The sequence below is a fragment of the Anguilla anguilla genome, chromosome 10, assembly GCF_013347855.1.
Source record: "Anguilla anguilla isolate fAngAng1 chromosome 10, fAngAng1.pri, whole genome shotgun sequence".
NCBI classification, from domain to species: domain Eukaryota; kingdom Metazoa; phylum Chordata; class Actinopteri; order Anguilliformes; family Anguillidae; genus Anguilla; species Anguilla anguilla.
Window position 1 is genome coordinate 33,014,628 of NC_049210.1, and position 16,715 is coordinate 33,031,342.

At 43.9% G+C, this 16,715-nt stretch overlaps 2 protein-coding genes across 5 annotated transcripts in view; both read left to right on the forward strand.

Moving 5' to 3' along the window:
- The window catches only part of msh3 (mutS homolog 3 (E. coli)), a 59,849-nt gene extending 57,166 nt beyond the window's left edge, over nt 1-2,683 (forward strand). For all 3 annotated transcript variants that reach the window (XM_035379594.1, XM_035379595.1, XM_035379596.1), the window contains exons 23-24: nt 916-1,084; nt 2,387-2,683. In XM_035379594.1, coding sequence (XP_035235485.1) covers nt 916-1,084; nt 2,387-2,468 — 251 coding nt within the window. In that variant the 3' untranslated portion in view covers nt 2,469-2,683. The remainder of the gene's footprint in view (nt 1-915; nt 1,085-2,386) is intronic.
- A 4,446-nt stretch (nt 2,684-7,129) lies between these two features.
- rasgrf2b (Ras protein-specific guanine nucleotide-releasing factor 2b) overlaps nt 7,130-16,715 on the forward strand; it is a 69,972-nt gene continuing 60,386 nt past the window's right edge. For both annotated transcript variants that reach the window (XM_035379591.1, XM_035379592.1), the window contains exon 1: nt 7,130-7,920. In XM_035379591.1, coding sequence (XP_035235482.1) covers nt 7,645-7,920 — 276 coding nt within the window. In that variant the 5' untranslated portion in view covers nt 7,130-7,644. The remainder of the gene's footprint in view (nt 7,921-16,715) is intronic.

Below are 16,715 nucleotides of genomic sequence, written 5' to 3' on the forward strand. Positions count from 1 at the left end.
ATAAGATGCACTTCCTGCTGTGCTGAAGAGCAGAATAAGATGCACTTCCTGCTGTGCTGAAGAGCAGAATGAGATGCACTTCCTGCTGTGCTGAAGAGCATACGATGCACTTCCTGCTGTGCTGAAGAACATAAGACGCACTTCTTGCTGTGCTGAAGTGGGTCTTTGCTGACGCCTGAAGCTTGAAGCTTCAGTCTCTTGAAGTTTTTAGCTCCGGCTGTGAGATTTTTTATGTGAAATATAAAGCCTTCAGGCCTAACCACCAAGTGTGAAATCGAGGAAGAATCTGAGAAAGTGCTGCTCCAGCTCATTCTCAGTCTTTCGTGGGTAACAATGCTCGTTTGTGAATGATTGTCTCGGCTGTTGAGCTCCACTCTGTTCTCTTGCAGTCCTCTCTAGGTGGGTTTGTGACAGGCCTCTGTTCCAGTGTTGCTCAGTGATGCCGTAGAGGGTTGAGAGTATGCTGGTTTTCATTCCTGTCAATCGCTACACCTGCCGATTTCACTAATGAACACACCTTTAACCAGAGAGGAGGGAACTAATTAGTGAAATCAGCAGGTGTAGTGATTGGTTGGACATGATTTGATTGGTTGAACCATGGCACATGATTGGGCAACACTGCTCTGTTCAATCAATGTTCATCCTTAATTTTGACTTCTAAATAAATACTTAAAAGTAACTTTTCTTAATAAAAACAGGTTAACTCCTCGAGGATCAATAAACTCTCTAAAGCAGGGTACTGTATGTTAGCAACGTTAGCATTTTAATTCAAAGTCAAAGACAAGTGCGGATTCGGACCAGCACACAGCGTGTCATTTTGAGGGGACCGGGCCGTGCTTTGTCCGGTTGTGGCCCTGTTCCGGCAGCCCCGGTTCCTGCGTTTTTTGACGCATGCGTCCCTCTCCTTCAATCCAGACGAGGAGGCCCGGCCGGAGTTCATCACCTTCCTGTACCAGCTGACGGAAGGGGCGGCGGCCCGGAGCTACGGGCTGAACGTGGCCCGGCTGGCCGAGGTGCCGGAGTCCGTCATCCGGACCGCGGCGCTCAAGTCCAAAGAGCTGGAGGCCGCTGTCGACGTCCGCAGGTGAGGGAGCTCCATTACCACGGCGACGCCCCCGTCACATTTACAGCTTATTTCAAACCGTAGTCGATGTGGCCCATTCTGGTCGATGCGGGCCTGGTTCGGGTGGTCAGTGATGAATTTCATCGGCGCACAGTTAAATGTCCAATGTTAAAATCGGTACAGATCTAATAGAGTACATTCTGTTCTAGGTCTATATGCGGTCCCTGTGGGCTCGTATTAACTCTATGAGAGTTTAGCACCGATCACCATTATTCTCGCACCCACCGCACCATTGCAGAGACATTAATTACGCTCCTGCCTCTGCGCTGGTCGTGTCTGCGGGTCTGGATATTAAGCCCGCTCCCCCTGAGGAAGAGGAGTAATCTTCGCGCGCGTGAAGGGGGCCCTGCGTGGGAAAGGAGGGGAGGCGAGGAACGCCCCCGCCCTAAATCCTCCTCCTTATTAAATGTTTGTCTGCTCCTGCCGGCCAACTCCCTGGTGCTGTCTGTCTTATTGACGCGGCTTTAGCGGAGGGAAGCGTGCTCCCCCCCCCCCCTCCCCCCAACTCCCCACCGCCCCCTTCATTCCACTGCTCCATGCCCTTTCGCGCTGTCCCACACAGCAACGCCGTTGCCATGTCACACTTTGTTGGGGGGGGGGGGGGGGTGAGGAGCTTTTTGTAACCAAGGCTTTGATTCTCTCTATAATTTTCAGTTTCTGCGAAGGATGACATCAGCGAGAGATCTGTCTCTCGTCTCACACTTACTGTTTTAAACGCGGTCTCCGCTTGCATCATTTTGACTAACGTTCTGCTGTTAAGCGTCACGTGTTGGTGTGACACCCCTGGGATGTGCACCGTTGGTTGCCGCGTGGAGAGAGAGAGAGAGAGAGAGAGAGGGCACACCCACACCCACACCAACAAAAAATCTAATAAATTAACACCTTCACCCTTCTCCCCCTCATGGGTTTCCGGGCAAAAGCAATACGCGAAAACAACAAACTAAAATAACAAAGACAAATGAGAGCAAAACCCAGCACAGCTTTTCAGCTCGCTGCTGGTCTCGACTGGCCAACTTTTCAGTTGGAGTTTCTTTTCTTCCGTTGTGCGGTGCCCTGACAAACGAAGACCCGCTTTCTCGGTGTGTGCTCCCGGTCTCGACCCCGAACTGGTGAGGAGCACACCTTTAAGCACATGGACTGATTGGTTAACGCAACCCAGGTGCATGTGCTCTCTCCACCAATCGGTGATGCCGAGACTAATCCATTCTACCCGACCGAATGCGACAGTAACCAATAACAATATTTATTCATTTTTGTTTCTAGGAAAAGTAAGAAGAGATTTTTGGAGGCTTGGAACATTGAAGACCGAGAGGCGCTGCAGAGCTGGATGCAGTCAAATTCCTGAAAAGGGAATAAAATGGAATTGTTATATGCACAAATCTCTGACTGTGTGTGTATATGTATGTGTGTGTGCTGGCGTGTGTGAACACGCTTATTAATAGCTGGGTATGATTCGGATTTTCTAGCGAAGTTCACGTTCGGATGAAATCCAAGCATCACGTCTGTCAAAAGTGAGCTCGACCGCATCTTTTAAAATGCCATAAAATACCATTTTTGATGGATTTGACCATGTGGACTTTATTCAGTATTCCCAAGCTGGCCTATTTGCACATTGGAGCTTTGTCGGTTATTAATTTATATTAACTGGAAAGGGAAAGACACCTTGATTAAAATGAAGGCCTCTGTGCACAAATTTCTGTCCTCATTACCACTTGTGGTTCCCAGTTTTTTGTTTTTAATTTTCCTCATGGTAATGACCTCTTTCACGCACGAACAATTGCCTGTGTTAGTAGTTTCAGTGGAGTGCAGTGTTGACAGTCTTTTTCTGTGTTTTTCCTTGACTAGGCTAGCAGGAAGTTCAAAATGTCGTCCTTCACACAGCCTGTGGACAGAATGGTCGTAGGCCTTGTAAGGGGATACGGGTGCTTGTATTTTCATACACTTCAGAACATTATTAAATGCCATGGACTGTGTGCTGGTTATACTGTTTGGGTATTCAGCTGTTCAGTACGCAATAAAAATGTCAGTCCGACGAAATGTAAAAATGTCCTATGATTTCACTGTCAGCAAAAGCCATTCTTCTCTCCCTTGTAAAGTACTGATGCTTTGCTTTTAATCCCCAGGATAAGAGCCGAGGAGCTTATTGTTTTTTCGGCTGAAGAAGTTTTTTTATTTTATTTTAATTTTTTTAATCTGACTTAGTTGAGCTTCACGGCCTTGGCTCAAATCCGGATCATGCCACCCCTGACTGCAGTCAGTAGTTCCGTAGGGGGATGCACAATTGCCGATTACGTCACCCAGGGATTGGGAGGTTTCAGTCGGTTAGGGGTCCGCGTTCATCACCCTATAGCAACCCCCCGCTGGTCTACCGGGTGCCCGTGCGCTGCCTGTCAGAGCTGCTTATCAAAGGTCTTCCAGCGAGATTGGCTGTAGCCTGCGGTGTGAAAAGAAGCAGCTGGCGGTACCATGTGTTTCCAAGGGGAACCGTGGTTGTCTACGCTCTCCTGAATCGACAGTGGGGTACGCGCACAAACACGGCTGAGGTTGCAGATTGGGATGGGAATTGGATATATTCAGGCTCACGTTGGTTTCCGAATTTATTTTTAAAAATTAATGAATAAAATCTGAATCAGTTGCTGATTTAAAATGAATTCATTCAGTCCTTTCACACACTCCAACAGACTGCCTGTGGTGCAGATCTGATCTGCAAACTACAAATATTATATTATATTATATTATATTATATTATATTATATTATATTATATTATGTGTTTTTGTGCGCTAGTTTGTGCATGTTTTCAGGTTTGCATTAGTGCATAAGTATGCATGTGTGGATGGGTGTATACATGTGGATTTGTATACGTATATAGATGGGTGTGTGTGTGTGTGCATGAGTGTGTGAGAGTCTCTCTCTCTCGTGGAGGGTCGCTGTAAACTCTGGGCACCTGTGTAACTCCACTGGTTTATTCTCTGAACATTGGCACAGCTGCCCCAGCTGTCAGTGCATTGCCATGGGGGGATGACCAGGCCTTCTCTCCATTCCTGCCACAGAAATGAGAATAAAAAGTGAAACATGCTAACTGCGCAGAGCTTACCCCGTGCGTTGTTTAAGAGTGCCCTGTGCGTTCTCTACCACAGAGTGCCCTGTGTGTTCTCTACCAGAGAACCCTGTGCGTCCTCTACCACAGAGTGCCCTGTGTGGTCTCTACCAGAGAGCCCTGTGCGTTCTCTACCACAGAGTGCCCTGTGTGTTCTCTACCAGAGAGCCCTGTGCGTTCACTACCACAGAATGCACTGTGCGTTCACTACCACAGAGTGCCCTGTGCGTTCTCTACCACAGTGTGCCCTGTGCGTTCTCTACTACAGAGTGCCCTGTGCATTCTCTACCAGAGAGCCCTGTGCGTTCTCTACCACAGAGTGCACTGTGCGTTCTCTACCACAGAGTGCACTGTGCGTTCTCTACCAGAGAGTGCCCTGTGCGTTCTCTACCACAGAGTGTCCTGTGTGTTCTCTACCACAAAGTGTCCTGTGCATTCTCTACCACTGTGCATGCCTGAAATTAGCACTTTTGGGGGAAAAGTTGAAAATCTTACAATTTTGTGATGTCAGCATATAAAAAGTGTTATTTTATACATGATGGATTTTGTATGAATTTTATATTTGAATAGTATACGTTTTCCCCAGCACTAGGGGAGAGTCACCATAAATGTAACATGGTCAATAACTTAATGTAGAATGCGGCCATCATAGTAATTTCAGGTTTGTACGTGTGCAATTCAGTCTTCTACCAACTCCCAAAGGAACGGTGCAATGTAATAACCTTTGCAGGAAATATTTGGGAAGTTTTCGGGTATATTTTTATTTACAATAAATCAAATCATACATAATTTTTAAACAGTTATCTGTCCTAGAAGCATTATTCTGGTTTTCAGTGTATTCTAGTGGGAATTGGATGCCGGGTAACCAAAAAAAAACATGATGTTCCCGTCTGTATACATTAAATGTAACCGCTTTTACAGTTATGCCACCTCTGAGTTGCTATAACAAACAACATGCTTGCTGATATATGTTTTCAGAATGCCATCTAAAGAGAAAACGAGAGGGTTGGTGCACAGGGACGTGATGGAGAGGGCTTCAGATTGGGAGATTAGGGACACTCAATGGTGTTGAAAACCATCTGCATGTAGTGTCCTTTTGGGGAGACCTTAGGCATTTTAAAGGGTCTGTAATATCTATTAAATAAATAGATTTTATTCGTCAACGTGTTCAGTGTTTAATGTTTCATGTGTTCAACTGAGATTGTTGCTGGTCTCATGTTACCATTGGAAATGGGGTTCCTTGCGTATCATTAGTATGTGCAGGAAAAAAAACTTGAGTACACGCAATATAATGCGTTTTAATTTACTGTTACAATTATTCTGCACATCTGTTACAATTATACTGACTAGGTGGCATTGATGTGTCATCGGACTGTATGTACTTCGGTTTAATTGTATCCGACTTGATTAAATTATGAATGTAATTCAAACTATGTATCACTACTGACATGTCAAAGGTGTTTAAAGTAAAATGTGCTAGTAGTAGGCTAAATATTAAGTTAATGAGTAAAGTCCAAAAACATACTTCTATGGCTACTCTCCCTATACAAACCCAGTTCTGTGAAAATAATCATCTTAAATTACGCATTTACTCTTTCAGGAAAGGTGACTGGTGTCAGTTAATTAATGTTAACATGGGCTACGTGTGTGCTTTCCTTCAAGAATATGGAGTCCGAATTAATTATTATATTATATTATATTTTCCCAAGTAAGTATCTATACACAATTGGAAAAATACATAACGACCGTACAGAGAAAAAATTGCACATGTAACGAACGTTTTGTATTTTCGTCTAAAACAAAAAGGGCTTGCATTGAGTCTCGGTGTGCGCATTTTACACACAGGTTGAAGACACGTAAAACGGTGTCTTCGGAAACGCTGCAAATAATATCGATTACATAAAAGTTCAGTAGAAGTTTCGAACCTCGTGTAGCATGATCTGCTGGTAATTACAAATTATAAAGGGAAATATTGATTTACTTAGATAGGTAGCCTAATACTTAACACCGCTGCCGTGACGGTCGTAATAAGTTAATTAATGTTGAAGCTTAGGCAATCTACAGCTCTTTAATTGTGGGCGTTATCAGGTTGCTCATGTAGCCTAATAAAAAAATAATAATCGAGCGATGTGATTTGATTTAGGATTTATTTAGTATAATTACTTGTCTGTATGTTGCAGTCCGCATCACCCTCAAAGCAATATTACACATTAGATAATCAATGTAGGCTAATATTGTTTGCCTATAATTTTTAACAAATTGGTGCGATCGTTTACTAATAAGCCATATTTTGCATTTAATACGTGTGGACAGATTTATACCCCACATCATTTCATCGATAATTTAAAGTACAGTTCAGCCAATTGTATCTTCACTGCCAACATAAGTTTCAGTTAAATGTGCAGGTTCAGCGTAGTTTCTGCTGGTGCAGTTGGCCTGTTGTTCTCTTTTGGGTACCAGTCAAATTCCTGCAACAGCAATTAAAGATAGCCTACTACATCTTGCCTACTGACATTAATCAAAAGGGGTTCGTTCACCATACCGTGCCAGCAACTATCCATAAATAATTCTGTTGGATTAAGGCTGTAAACTAGTTTCTGTATGCAAGCTTCCAGATTTATTGTTTGCTTTGCCACTACAAACGAAACATTGCTACAGTTTCCAAAGTAAAGAAATACATATAAGGCACATTTGCTTACGCCTGCACCATTCTATTACAATATCTGTATACCATCCAGTTAAGAACGAAAGCATCAAAAAAGCGAAAGCAGTTTATTAGAAATGCTAATGGGTTTCTCTGGTTGCGTAGGCACAGACTGAAATGCGTCGACTCCGGGGTACCAACCAGATTATTCATAGACAGTTTCCCTAATGAAAACCTTGCACATTTAAATTGACCAAGCGTGTGGCTACGCTCCGCCTTTATTTCTAGCAATGCAAATCAGTTCTCTTGAACTGCGCTGTCCGCCCCTTAAAACCGAGATCCACTCAAAATAACCCAGCCAGTAGAGTTGAGAGACCTGTCTCTTTAAATTGGTGTCAAAGGCGATTAGAGCTGATCTCAGTCGTGATTCTGTTTTACCGTCTGTTCCCTGGATCTCATTTTTTGTGCTCTGCTGCGTGCACGATATACGATCCTGTTGTGGCTTTGTTCTGACGTTTATTTCTGTTCAAAAGTTAAGTTTTTCTCCCATGGATTGGTTGTTTTACTCATTTGGATAAGTCGCTTTTGGGGTTCGTTCGGATATGGGTTGCGCCGCACAACACGTTTGAGCAGCTAACCAACTTTTCCACGCGCAACAGTTCTGAACATCACCTTCTCTTTTTATACTAAAAGTCCTTTTCAGCGTGATCTTCAACGGGGGCAGACTTCTCTGACATGGTGTCGGGCTAATAGATCCAGTTTAAAACCGAGACGGAAAATGCAGAAAAGTGTACGATACAATGAGGGGCATGCACTGTATCTCTCAGTGGTTGCGCGCAAAGAAGGGACTAAGCGCGGCTATCTGAGCAAAAAGACCACAGAAAACAGCCGATGGCACGACAAATATTTCGCACTGTATCAAAATGTCCTGTTTTATTTCGAAAATGACCAGAGCGCTCGGCCATCCGGGATTTATTTGTTAGAGGGATGCACTTGCGAAAGGGTCCCCGCGCCGAAAGTGTCCGCGGTGAGCAAAGAAACTCTGGACAAGCAGGTGAGCAGCGTTTTTTTCTGGGGGGAGGGGGGGGGGGGGGGGGGTGTATGACATTAAAAGTATTGACCGGCAATGATGACTAATGGTTGTACAATTAGCTGCTATGTCGGGACGGGATTTCACCCAAAAGGAGATGCAAGCAAAGATATATCCAGAAGCACCAGCGTCAACGCGAGTTTACAGCTCCTGCGTTTATGGCAATGAAAGTTGGTTTTGAGTGTTGAAAGCTACTGCTGTTACGTAAAACAATCAATATGAAAATATCGCCGTTTCCCCATATGGAAACAAACCTTTCAGACTCGATATATTTTGTAGTAAATAGTTTTAAACGGTAAACACTTCGATTCCAGGCTGTCTATGTACCTAGTGTTATTTTGAAAAGACAATGTCGACCGTTTATATTCTTTGAAGCTGAGGTATCTCCGCAAAGATCAGCGAGGTCGCATTGCATGAGCGGTGGTCCGTCATTAAGCCGCATAAACTGAATATAAAATTCTCGCGGTTCCAGTTCCCTGAGCCGCACATCTGGATTTCGGGTCTCACTTTCTGAGCGTGTGGACCATACAAGTACTTGGCCTCTGGAAGAGCTGTTAGTTAGAAAAATAAGCCAAATCGGTTTACACGCAGCATCTTATCTGGTACTGGGGACAGCAGCATTTATTTTGGCCGATTTAGACAATTTTGCTCTGACTGACGTGTTTCCCTTGGATATTGATGTCGTATTATAATTGCACGAGTGAAACTTACTGTTTGCAGCTGTATCCCGGGTTTCTTTTAAAACAGAGCGATTTTTCTTCACTATACCGAGCTGAGAATTCCTAGCCCCCTCACTTAGATGAACGGGCGTATTTCACTCAGTTTTCGTGATGCCATTAGTCCGTCCATCCCACGATGCGAACGCACAAACCTGTTGTGCTTCCCCGCGCGTCACTCGAGCATCGGAGAGACTTTCTACCCACCGGACAGCCTATGAGAGTCGAACGAAGGCCTAAATATACAGAATAGTGGGCCTGACAAACGTTAAAAATCTAATGCAAGTTAAACCCCTCAGTGAAAATGTGCTCTTGATATCGATTATCTTTTCGCCAGAGACGCACTGATACACATATCACCAAGGTTTTGCGCAGAATAGAGCTTATGTAGAAAAATTCAGTCCTCACATTTTACCTACACTTTATATTTCTAAACCAAGAACACAAGATGTGTGTGTAATATAGCAGCAATCAGTAGTGATTTCATGTAAAGTGCTTTAACGAAGCCGTAGTCAATCAGCCACAGAGCCGCAAGGTATGTGTTCAGCGAAGTAGCTGAACGCAGACAGCAGACCACAGAACTCCCTCCCTTTTTGCGATTCCAAAGGATCTGACATAGCTGAGCAACAGGCATGCAGAACTCTGAAAGCATCTGAAATAGGGCTCTGATCAAAGTGAAAGAAAAAAAAATTGGAATTTTCATGACAGATTTTAAATTTTCATGTGTGTGCGTTTTTGCTTGTAATATTGCAGCAAACCAGTCGTGATCTCATAATAAAAAGCGCTATGCAGGGCTATGTATGATTTCCATTGTTGCTTGTAGGTTGTGTGAGGTATACATGCAACTTTTATTTCCTTCTGCGATTAGGCCTTTCATCCAGTAACTCTGGAGGTGAGATTTAATTATTCATTCATCTCTGTTGATTTATGGCCAACACGTGATCACTTTTGTTCCCTCCAAGACTATCTATTAAAAGGAAATATGATTTTATATGTATAGTTTTTTTTTTTAACCTTTCTTTTATAGCTGCCACCTCTGGAAATAAATCAATATCAAATTTAATATATGGCTCACGGTTTAGGGGCATTTTGTATATTTATGAAAACATGCATAAGTTGTCTTGTCTAGCTTGTAGACAGATATGCATGGGACTCGTTTCACCATTTCACAACTGCAGATTCCTGATGATTTGAACGGAAACATCTATTCTTATCAATATTCAGGACAAAATTATTAAACTGTGATTTGTTCTTTGGAATATATGTAGAATATATGTTACTAAAAAGTTTCATGGATCTGTAACATTTTTAAGAGTTGAAATATTGCATGTATGTTTGCAGTCTGTGTGCAACCTGTTAAGCCTTGGTCTTGAGCATCCTCTCAGTTGTCTGATGTAGCCTCCTTAATGTGCTGTTTCAGTGATGTCGGCATGTGGTGCCTCTTCTTGTTGAGTGACACTGATAGCGGTGGCAATGAAGTCAGCTGATTAGCCTCTGACGCTTTGTTAGCATGTCATGCCCTTGCCGCGAGTGGCAGATGGAAAGTGCCGGAGTATAAAATGGCAAAAGGAACGTTTGCACGCACCAGCCCTGCAGCGTCAGTGCCCCATGAACCGCAGGGATTTTATCCGTCACCTTAAGCCCCCGGATTGGCAGTTTTTCCGAAGAGAATTAGGTCTTTCGTGTCTGCCAACACTTCTTCCTGCTCAAAGAGCCACCAGCCCAGTCACTGCGTCCGGGGAGTGCTCTTCATGCACAGTGCCTGCAGGCAGTGTCACAGACATCTGATTGGCCAATTCTGGGTGACTTAAACCCAACGGGTCTGTGAAGGGTTGAAACTCTTTTGTGGTGAGTTCCTTTTCTGACAGAGCCCTCAGGAACACACTGATATTCCACTTTCTTAAGTACAGCACACTGAATCAATAAATTCTGCCAAGGCGCTCGTTCTGACTTCTCTTCACGTGTTCGTGTTCGAGCCATGTGAATGAATAGGCCTAACTGGTGAAGAAAATTTTACAGTTTTTTTTACTGTGTATTAATCTATGTATGTGTATGTATATGTGTGTGTATGTATGTATATATATATATATATATATATATATATATATATATATATATATATATATATAGTACATATACATACAGTATACACACACACATACACCCTCAGTGGCCTCTTTATTAGGAACATCTATCGATACTGGATCGGACATCCTTTTGCCTCCTGAACAGCCTGAATTCGTCATGGCATGGATTCAACAAGGTGCTGGAAAGGTTCCTTAGGGATTTGTGGTCCATAATGACTTGTTAGCATCATGCACTTTTTGAGCTACACATTCATGATGCGCACCTCCCATTCCATCTCATCCCAAAGGTGTTTATTGGATTGAGATTTGGGGACCGTGCAGGCCATTTGAGTAAACTGAAGTCGCTGTCTTGCTATTGGAACCAGCTTGAGATGATGCATGCTTTGTGGTAGTCTGTGGCCATAAAGGGTCATGGTCAGCAACAATGCTTAGGTATGCTGTGGCATTCAAATGATAGTTGGCTTTTGGGTCCCACTTACCAATACAACGTTTCCCTACTATTACACCACTAACAGCAGCATGCACTGTTTATGCAAGGCAGGATGGATCTATGAATTTGTGCTGTTAATGCCAAATCCCGACCCTACCATTGGCATGTCGAGATTCAGCCATAAGGTAACGTTTTTCCAATCTTCAGTCACCCAGTTTTGTTGATCACTTGCCAACTGTAGATCTTCCCACCGCAACTGCCACCCCACCTTCCCAACCCCTAAAAATTTAATGCAGAATTTCATTCAACACTATGTGACCGTGCTGCCTAAACTCTTAAAATAAGCAAGAAAATATGTGAAAAATCCATTATTTATGTTATTTCATTCACCCATATTATGTTGTGTCATTCACCCATCAGTTGGACGAAATGGGGATACACCCCTGCACAAATTGCTCTCCCTCACTGCCCGTGAATTCAAGCATTCAGTATTCAGTATTTTGGATTGGATTCCATTCTGAAAAAGTTAAGTGACCACTTGAGACCATTTTGACTTAAGACCCAACTGAATTTTAATATTAGGTAACCCGGTTGAGGTACTGGAAGGACACGTTCACTGCTAATTGGTATGGGGGTAATGGGATATTTGCTGGAATACTTGAAGTAATGTTTCCATTGCAAAGGAATCGCATATTTTGAAAGGCCTGTTTTCATGACATTTGTCAAAGGTGTTAAATTCTCCTCATGCCATTTGCCTCAGCACTGGGCATTCAAACTGCATAATACTCAACCCTTCGGACATTATTCCCCTTATACAACAGCCTACCAACAAAAAGCATAACTGAAATCAAAACAGCCATTTCAAGATATACATGTGCTTTATTCTGTTCATATTAGATGAAGAAATATCCACTCATTCTAATGCCTTTCTTTTACATATTATATTATAAATTAATAAATGGAGCCAAGTTCCAACACGTAGTTGTACATGCATAGCCTTTATGAGAAAATAAAGAAGATCGAGTAGGCACTTATCCGGCGAGTAATGGGACTATCCATTGCTCATACTCATCCCTATATTATACCAAAACAAACTTTAAAGAAACTTTGAAAAACGGACACGTGGTAACCATGTTTTATTTTGTAATGCAATTTGAACATGCTCTATTTCTAGCAACATTCTGTTAGAGGCTATTTCTAAGAACATTCTGTTTTCTGTGATTTTCATCAACTTTGGTGTGACTGCTTTGCGACTTCAGCCAATATTTTCTGTAACAAACAGTACAGCAATCTGTAGAATTTTTCCTTATAATTCACCAGAAACGATCATTTCACAGCTGTTCTATTTGAAAATTTCTTCCGGGCCCCCCCCTACAGGGTTGCAGTTCTTTGTGTCTATGAATTTCAACACCCCCCGTATTTTCAAACTGAAGTTACGCCCTTGAAATATCCAGAGCATTGCATTGTTCCTTTTCAAATAGAGCCAGCCGTGTTGGCTGCTGTTGTGTTCTGAAGTTTCTCAGTGTTCGAGAGGCTACATGGATGGTACACATGCACAGACATTGAAAGGAAAGCATCTCGGCTACGTGAGGGTGTACAATATTTGTGTGTAAGTGCAATAAATTGATGTTTGTATCATGTTAAAGGTAATATATGATATCATATTTAAGGTACATCGTTGTGATTCTTGTGTTGTGTGTCTTTTATCAATTCACTAACTTTCATTGGCAGAGGCAGATCTATCTTTCACAAGCCACCAAAACTGATCTTTTGCTTTGGGTGTTAGAACCCCGCCCTGGCAAAACTGCCTGCCGCCCCTTCACCACTCTATGTAAAAAATATTCAACATCCGCTGCTGTCACGGCGGCTTCATCCTCCTCTTCTTAGCTGACAGGAGTGGAACTCAGCCTGGTCTTCTGCTGCTGTAGCTGAAGGTTTTGACATATTGTGCATTCACAGGTGCCCCCCTGCATACCACAGTAGTCTTTTTGTTTGCTTGAACGCGTCTACCCATTCCCCTCTGACATCTCTCTGTAGCAAGGTGTTTTGCACCCAGAACTGCTGCTCACTGGATGTTTATTTATTTATTTAAATAATAAATATATATATATATATATATTTTTTTTTTTTTTTGCATCATTCTCTGTAAACCCTAGAGACTGTAAGTGCATGAAAATCCCAGGAGGGCAGCTGTTTCTGAGATGCCGGAGCCACCACATTTGGCACAAACAATCATACCATGATCAAAGTCGCGCAGATCATGCGTCTTGCCTGTTATAGTATTTGGTTGAACGACAACTAGACCTCTTCGCCAGGTCTGCACGCTTTACACATTGAGATGCAGCCACATGATTATACGTATTTGTTCTTGTGTATTTGCTGCGATCGGTTGGTCAGGTACGCGCCTCAGCCGCCGGGCTTCGTGCGATCCCTGAAATGCGAGCGACCCCGGGGTTATCTGTGTCTGACACGTGTTGGCGTGAAGGCTTTCCCGCTAGCCGCAGGATGGATCTGCTGTACCCCTCCCGCCGCGCGCTCCTGCATAGCCGAGATTACCCCGCTAGCCTGCCGGTGCTCAATCACACGCCCACGGACGCCCACGCGCGCACACTTGCGAGGTAGCCGCGCCGCGCGGATCAGGTTCACGGAGAGAGAGAGAGAGAGAGGAAAAAAAGAAGGAAACAGAAAGCTCTTCACGCGCGGTCATCCGCAGCGCGACTGCGCTCGTCTTCGCGGTTTCCACAGCGACCAGCAGACTAACGCGGGCGGAATTTTTGCTTGACGCTGGATGGGTTCGGGTCACATGCTCGGGTCTGTATGCAGACAGCCACCGACCTGACGTTCTCTGTTTTTTCCCACTCAGTTGTGTGCATTTGAAATGGCATGCTGGTCTCACTTAATGAATATATATATATTCTTTGAGTATAATAGTATAATATTATTTGAATGAATATATATGGGGAATTGGAAGGATTGTAAGCCACCTGGATAGGGCCTAAAAGAATACTGCAGGAGTCCCACCCCATTCCGTGATCGCAACACCTTCCCCCCCCTGCAGCCCCAGTATGACATCTCAGTCTCGCCTCCTTGGAATGTTCCATTTCTCATCAATGGGGGTTAAAATTATAACATGCAGTTTTTTTTCCATTCGATTTTCAGGAAGATGGGGCCTGTAAACTATAATGGTGACCACGCATTGTCTGATTGGAGGGGAGCATTTACACCTAGAGTAGAGGCTTGAACTCAAGTGTTCCTTCACAACCTTGGTCCATTTGTCTATTTATTATTCATTATTTATTATCTTCTGTGCTTTTTTCCCTGGACCTCAAGTTCCCATACAGCCCATTGAAACATCCCCTTTAGAAAACCGCAGCACTTGAGGGGTTTGAGCAATCTAAGCGCAGTTTGCTTTGACCGTAACCATGGGTAACACAGACGTAAGTAAGAGCTGCTTCGTACATCTGTTCACCAAAAGGTATTGTTCAAGAGGTCTACAAAAACACTCTTCACTCATTCCACAAGGAGTTACACAACGAATAACTGCATCACAGTTGCATTAAATCAGGAGTGGAGGTCCTAGACCACTGCAGAATCTACATGTTTTTGTGGTTTCTTTTCAATCAGCAGACAACGAAGGCCTGGAGAATGAAGTGTGTGGATTCTTTAACCAAGTAGTGACTTAAAGGAATAATTGGTGTTAAAACACACCAAAAACAAGAACCAGCAGACCCCTCCCCTTCCCCCTACAGTACTGTAGTACCTAAGCACTTTTTTAAGCACAAGTACTGTAGCACTTTAATTGGTGTCCATTGTCAGGATGGAATAATTACACTGTGCATTAATCAGGGGATGTCCCTGATCTGGTACCCCCCCCCACCCCACCCCACCCCACCCCATAGTGCAGGAAACCAATGTGCTAATTTGTCTTGTGTAGCTGAATCTGAGTGGGTTCGCATGTGAACATCTGCTGCAGAAAATGAGATCAGCTCTGGAGTACCGATAAGGGTGATTACTTAGTCCCCTAGTTGGGGACCTCGGTCTTAATTTAAACGGAGTAATTTTGTCTCTTGTTGCGTGGAATGGCCGTGGTTCGAAACTCGTTTTTAGCGTTCCCCCTCTCCCCGCCCAGGTTTGACGTTGGGTGTTAATGAGACGTTCAGGAACAATTGTGGTTTCTGGACGGGGGGGGAACTGACAGGCCTGCGGGACGCCTGCTGGGGTGCAGTCGATCAGATCGCCGGGTAGCGTTTAGCAACGAGAGCCGAGTATGAGGCAGCCGGGCCCTGCTGTAGCACCCGTGGGCTCGGCTCTCGGCTCCACTTCAGGAGATCAGGGCAATTATGTTTGAGCGCGGTCCAGGGGCGCGGAGGTGGAGCAACGCCAGTCAGAGCACGGGCTGGACTCGCACAGCTGGGGTCGGGTTGTGAGCAGCGGATCCACCAACGGCAATTCCACCAACGGCGCTACGAGAGAAGCTTGATCTTGAATGTTCATTCTCTAGCCTTTATTTTCACTTAATCGAGCTAAACCCTGAGTCGTTGCTGGCTTATTCGTATGCCTGGCTGGCTAAAAACTTTCCATGTTGTGCTTCTAAGATTATACTAGTACGCACAGGACATTCCCCAGTGCTTATGTGGAGTTTCAGAAGGAATGAGTGGGATAAAAGACTATATCAGAGTAAAATTTAGCCTTGTGATATCCATGGTGTTTGCACTGGCCCTGAACTAACAACTTTCACCTGATCTGCATGCATCTTGGACTAAGCCTCTGTGCCAAAAGCCGCACAGACTGATTAATCGAGCACAGATCTGCTGCTGTCACTCTTCTGATTAGGGAAACCTTTGAAAGAACTTTAAAGTGGTGGAATATTACATGTGGCCTGCCAGAAACTCAAGGCCACCTAACTGTTCATGTTTATCCGATTACTCACTGGGTGTCCTTCCCTGTAGCAAAAGCTAAATGTGGCTGGCCCTTAAATTCACTTCAGTACAATTAATGCCAATAATAATAATAATAATAATAATAATAATGATAATAATAATAAATAGAGCTGGTGGCATGGCTTAATCCCAGCTAGCACAAAATGTTCTCGCAATGTTGCGGCCATGTAGAGGAAATGACATAACATTGACAAAACATTCCGGTAACGTTGCGAGAACATTTTGTGTTAGCTGCTATGTTAGAAAGAGCATTCTTGTGAAGACTCGGCCAGAGTGATTTGCCATTCAGAGCTACCCGCTGTGCTTTCTGCTCACTCTCTGAGTCCCTGTGGATGTTTCTGTTCGGATTACGGAACCATGTTGGAGGTTTCAGAAGAAACAATTTCTGCTATTGAGGGGAACCCGTCAGCCAGTTTTCTGAATGGGCGCAGGCCGGCTCAGCTTGTGATAGAGAAGCAGAACGAACGTATTTTAATTAGCAGCAGGGCTGTGCGCAGGATTTTAAAAATCTGCCTGTCGTTGGGGTGTCAAAGAAAAGAGATTAACGAATGCCTGGGCGAGGGGGGGGGGGGGGTTTATGGTCGCA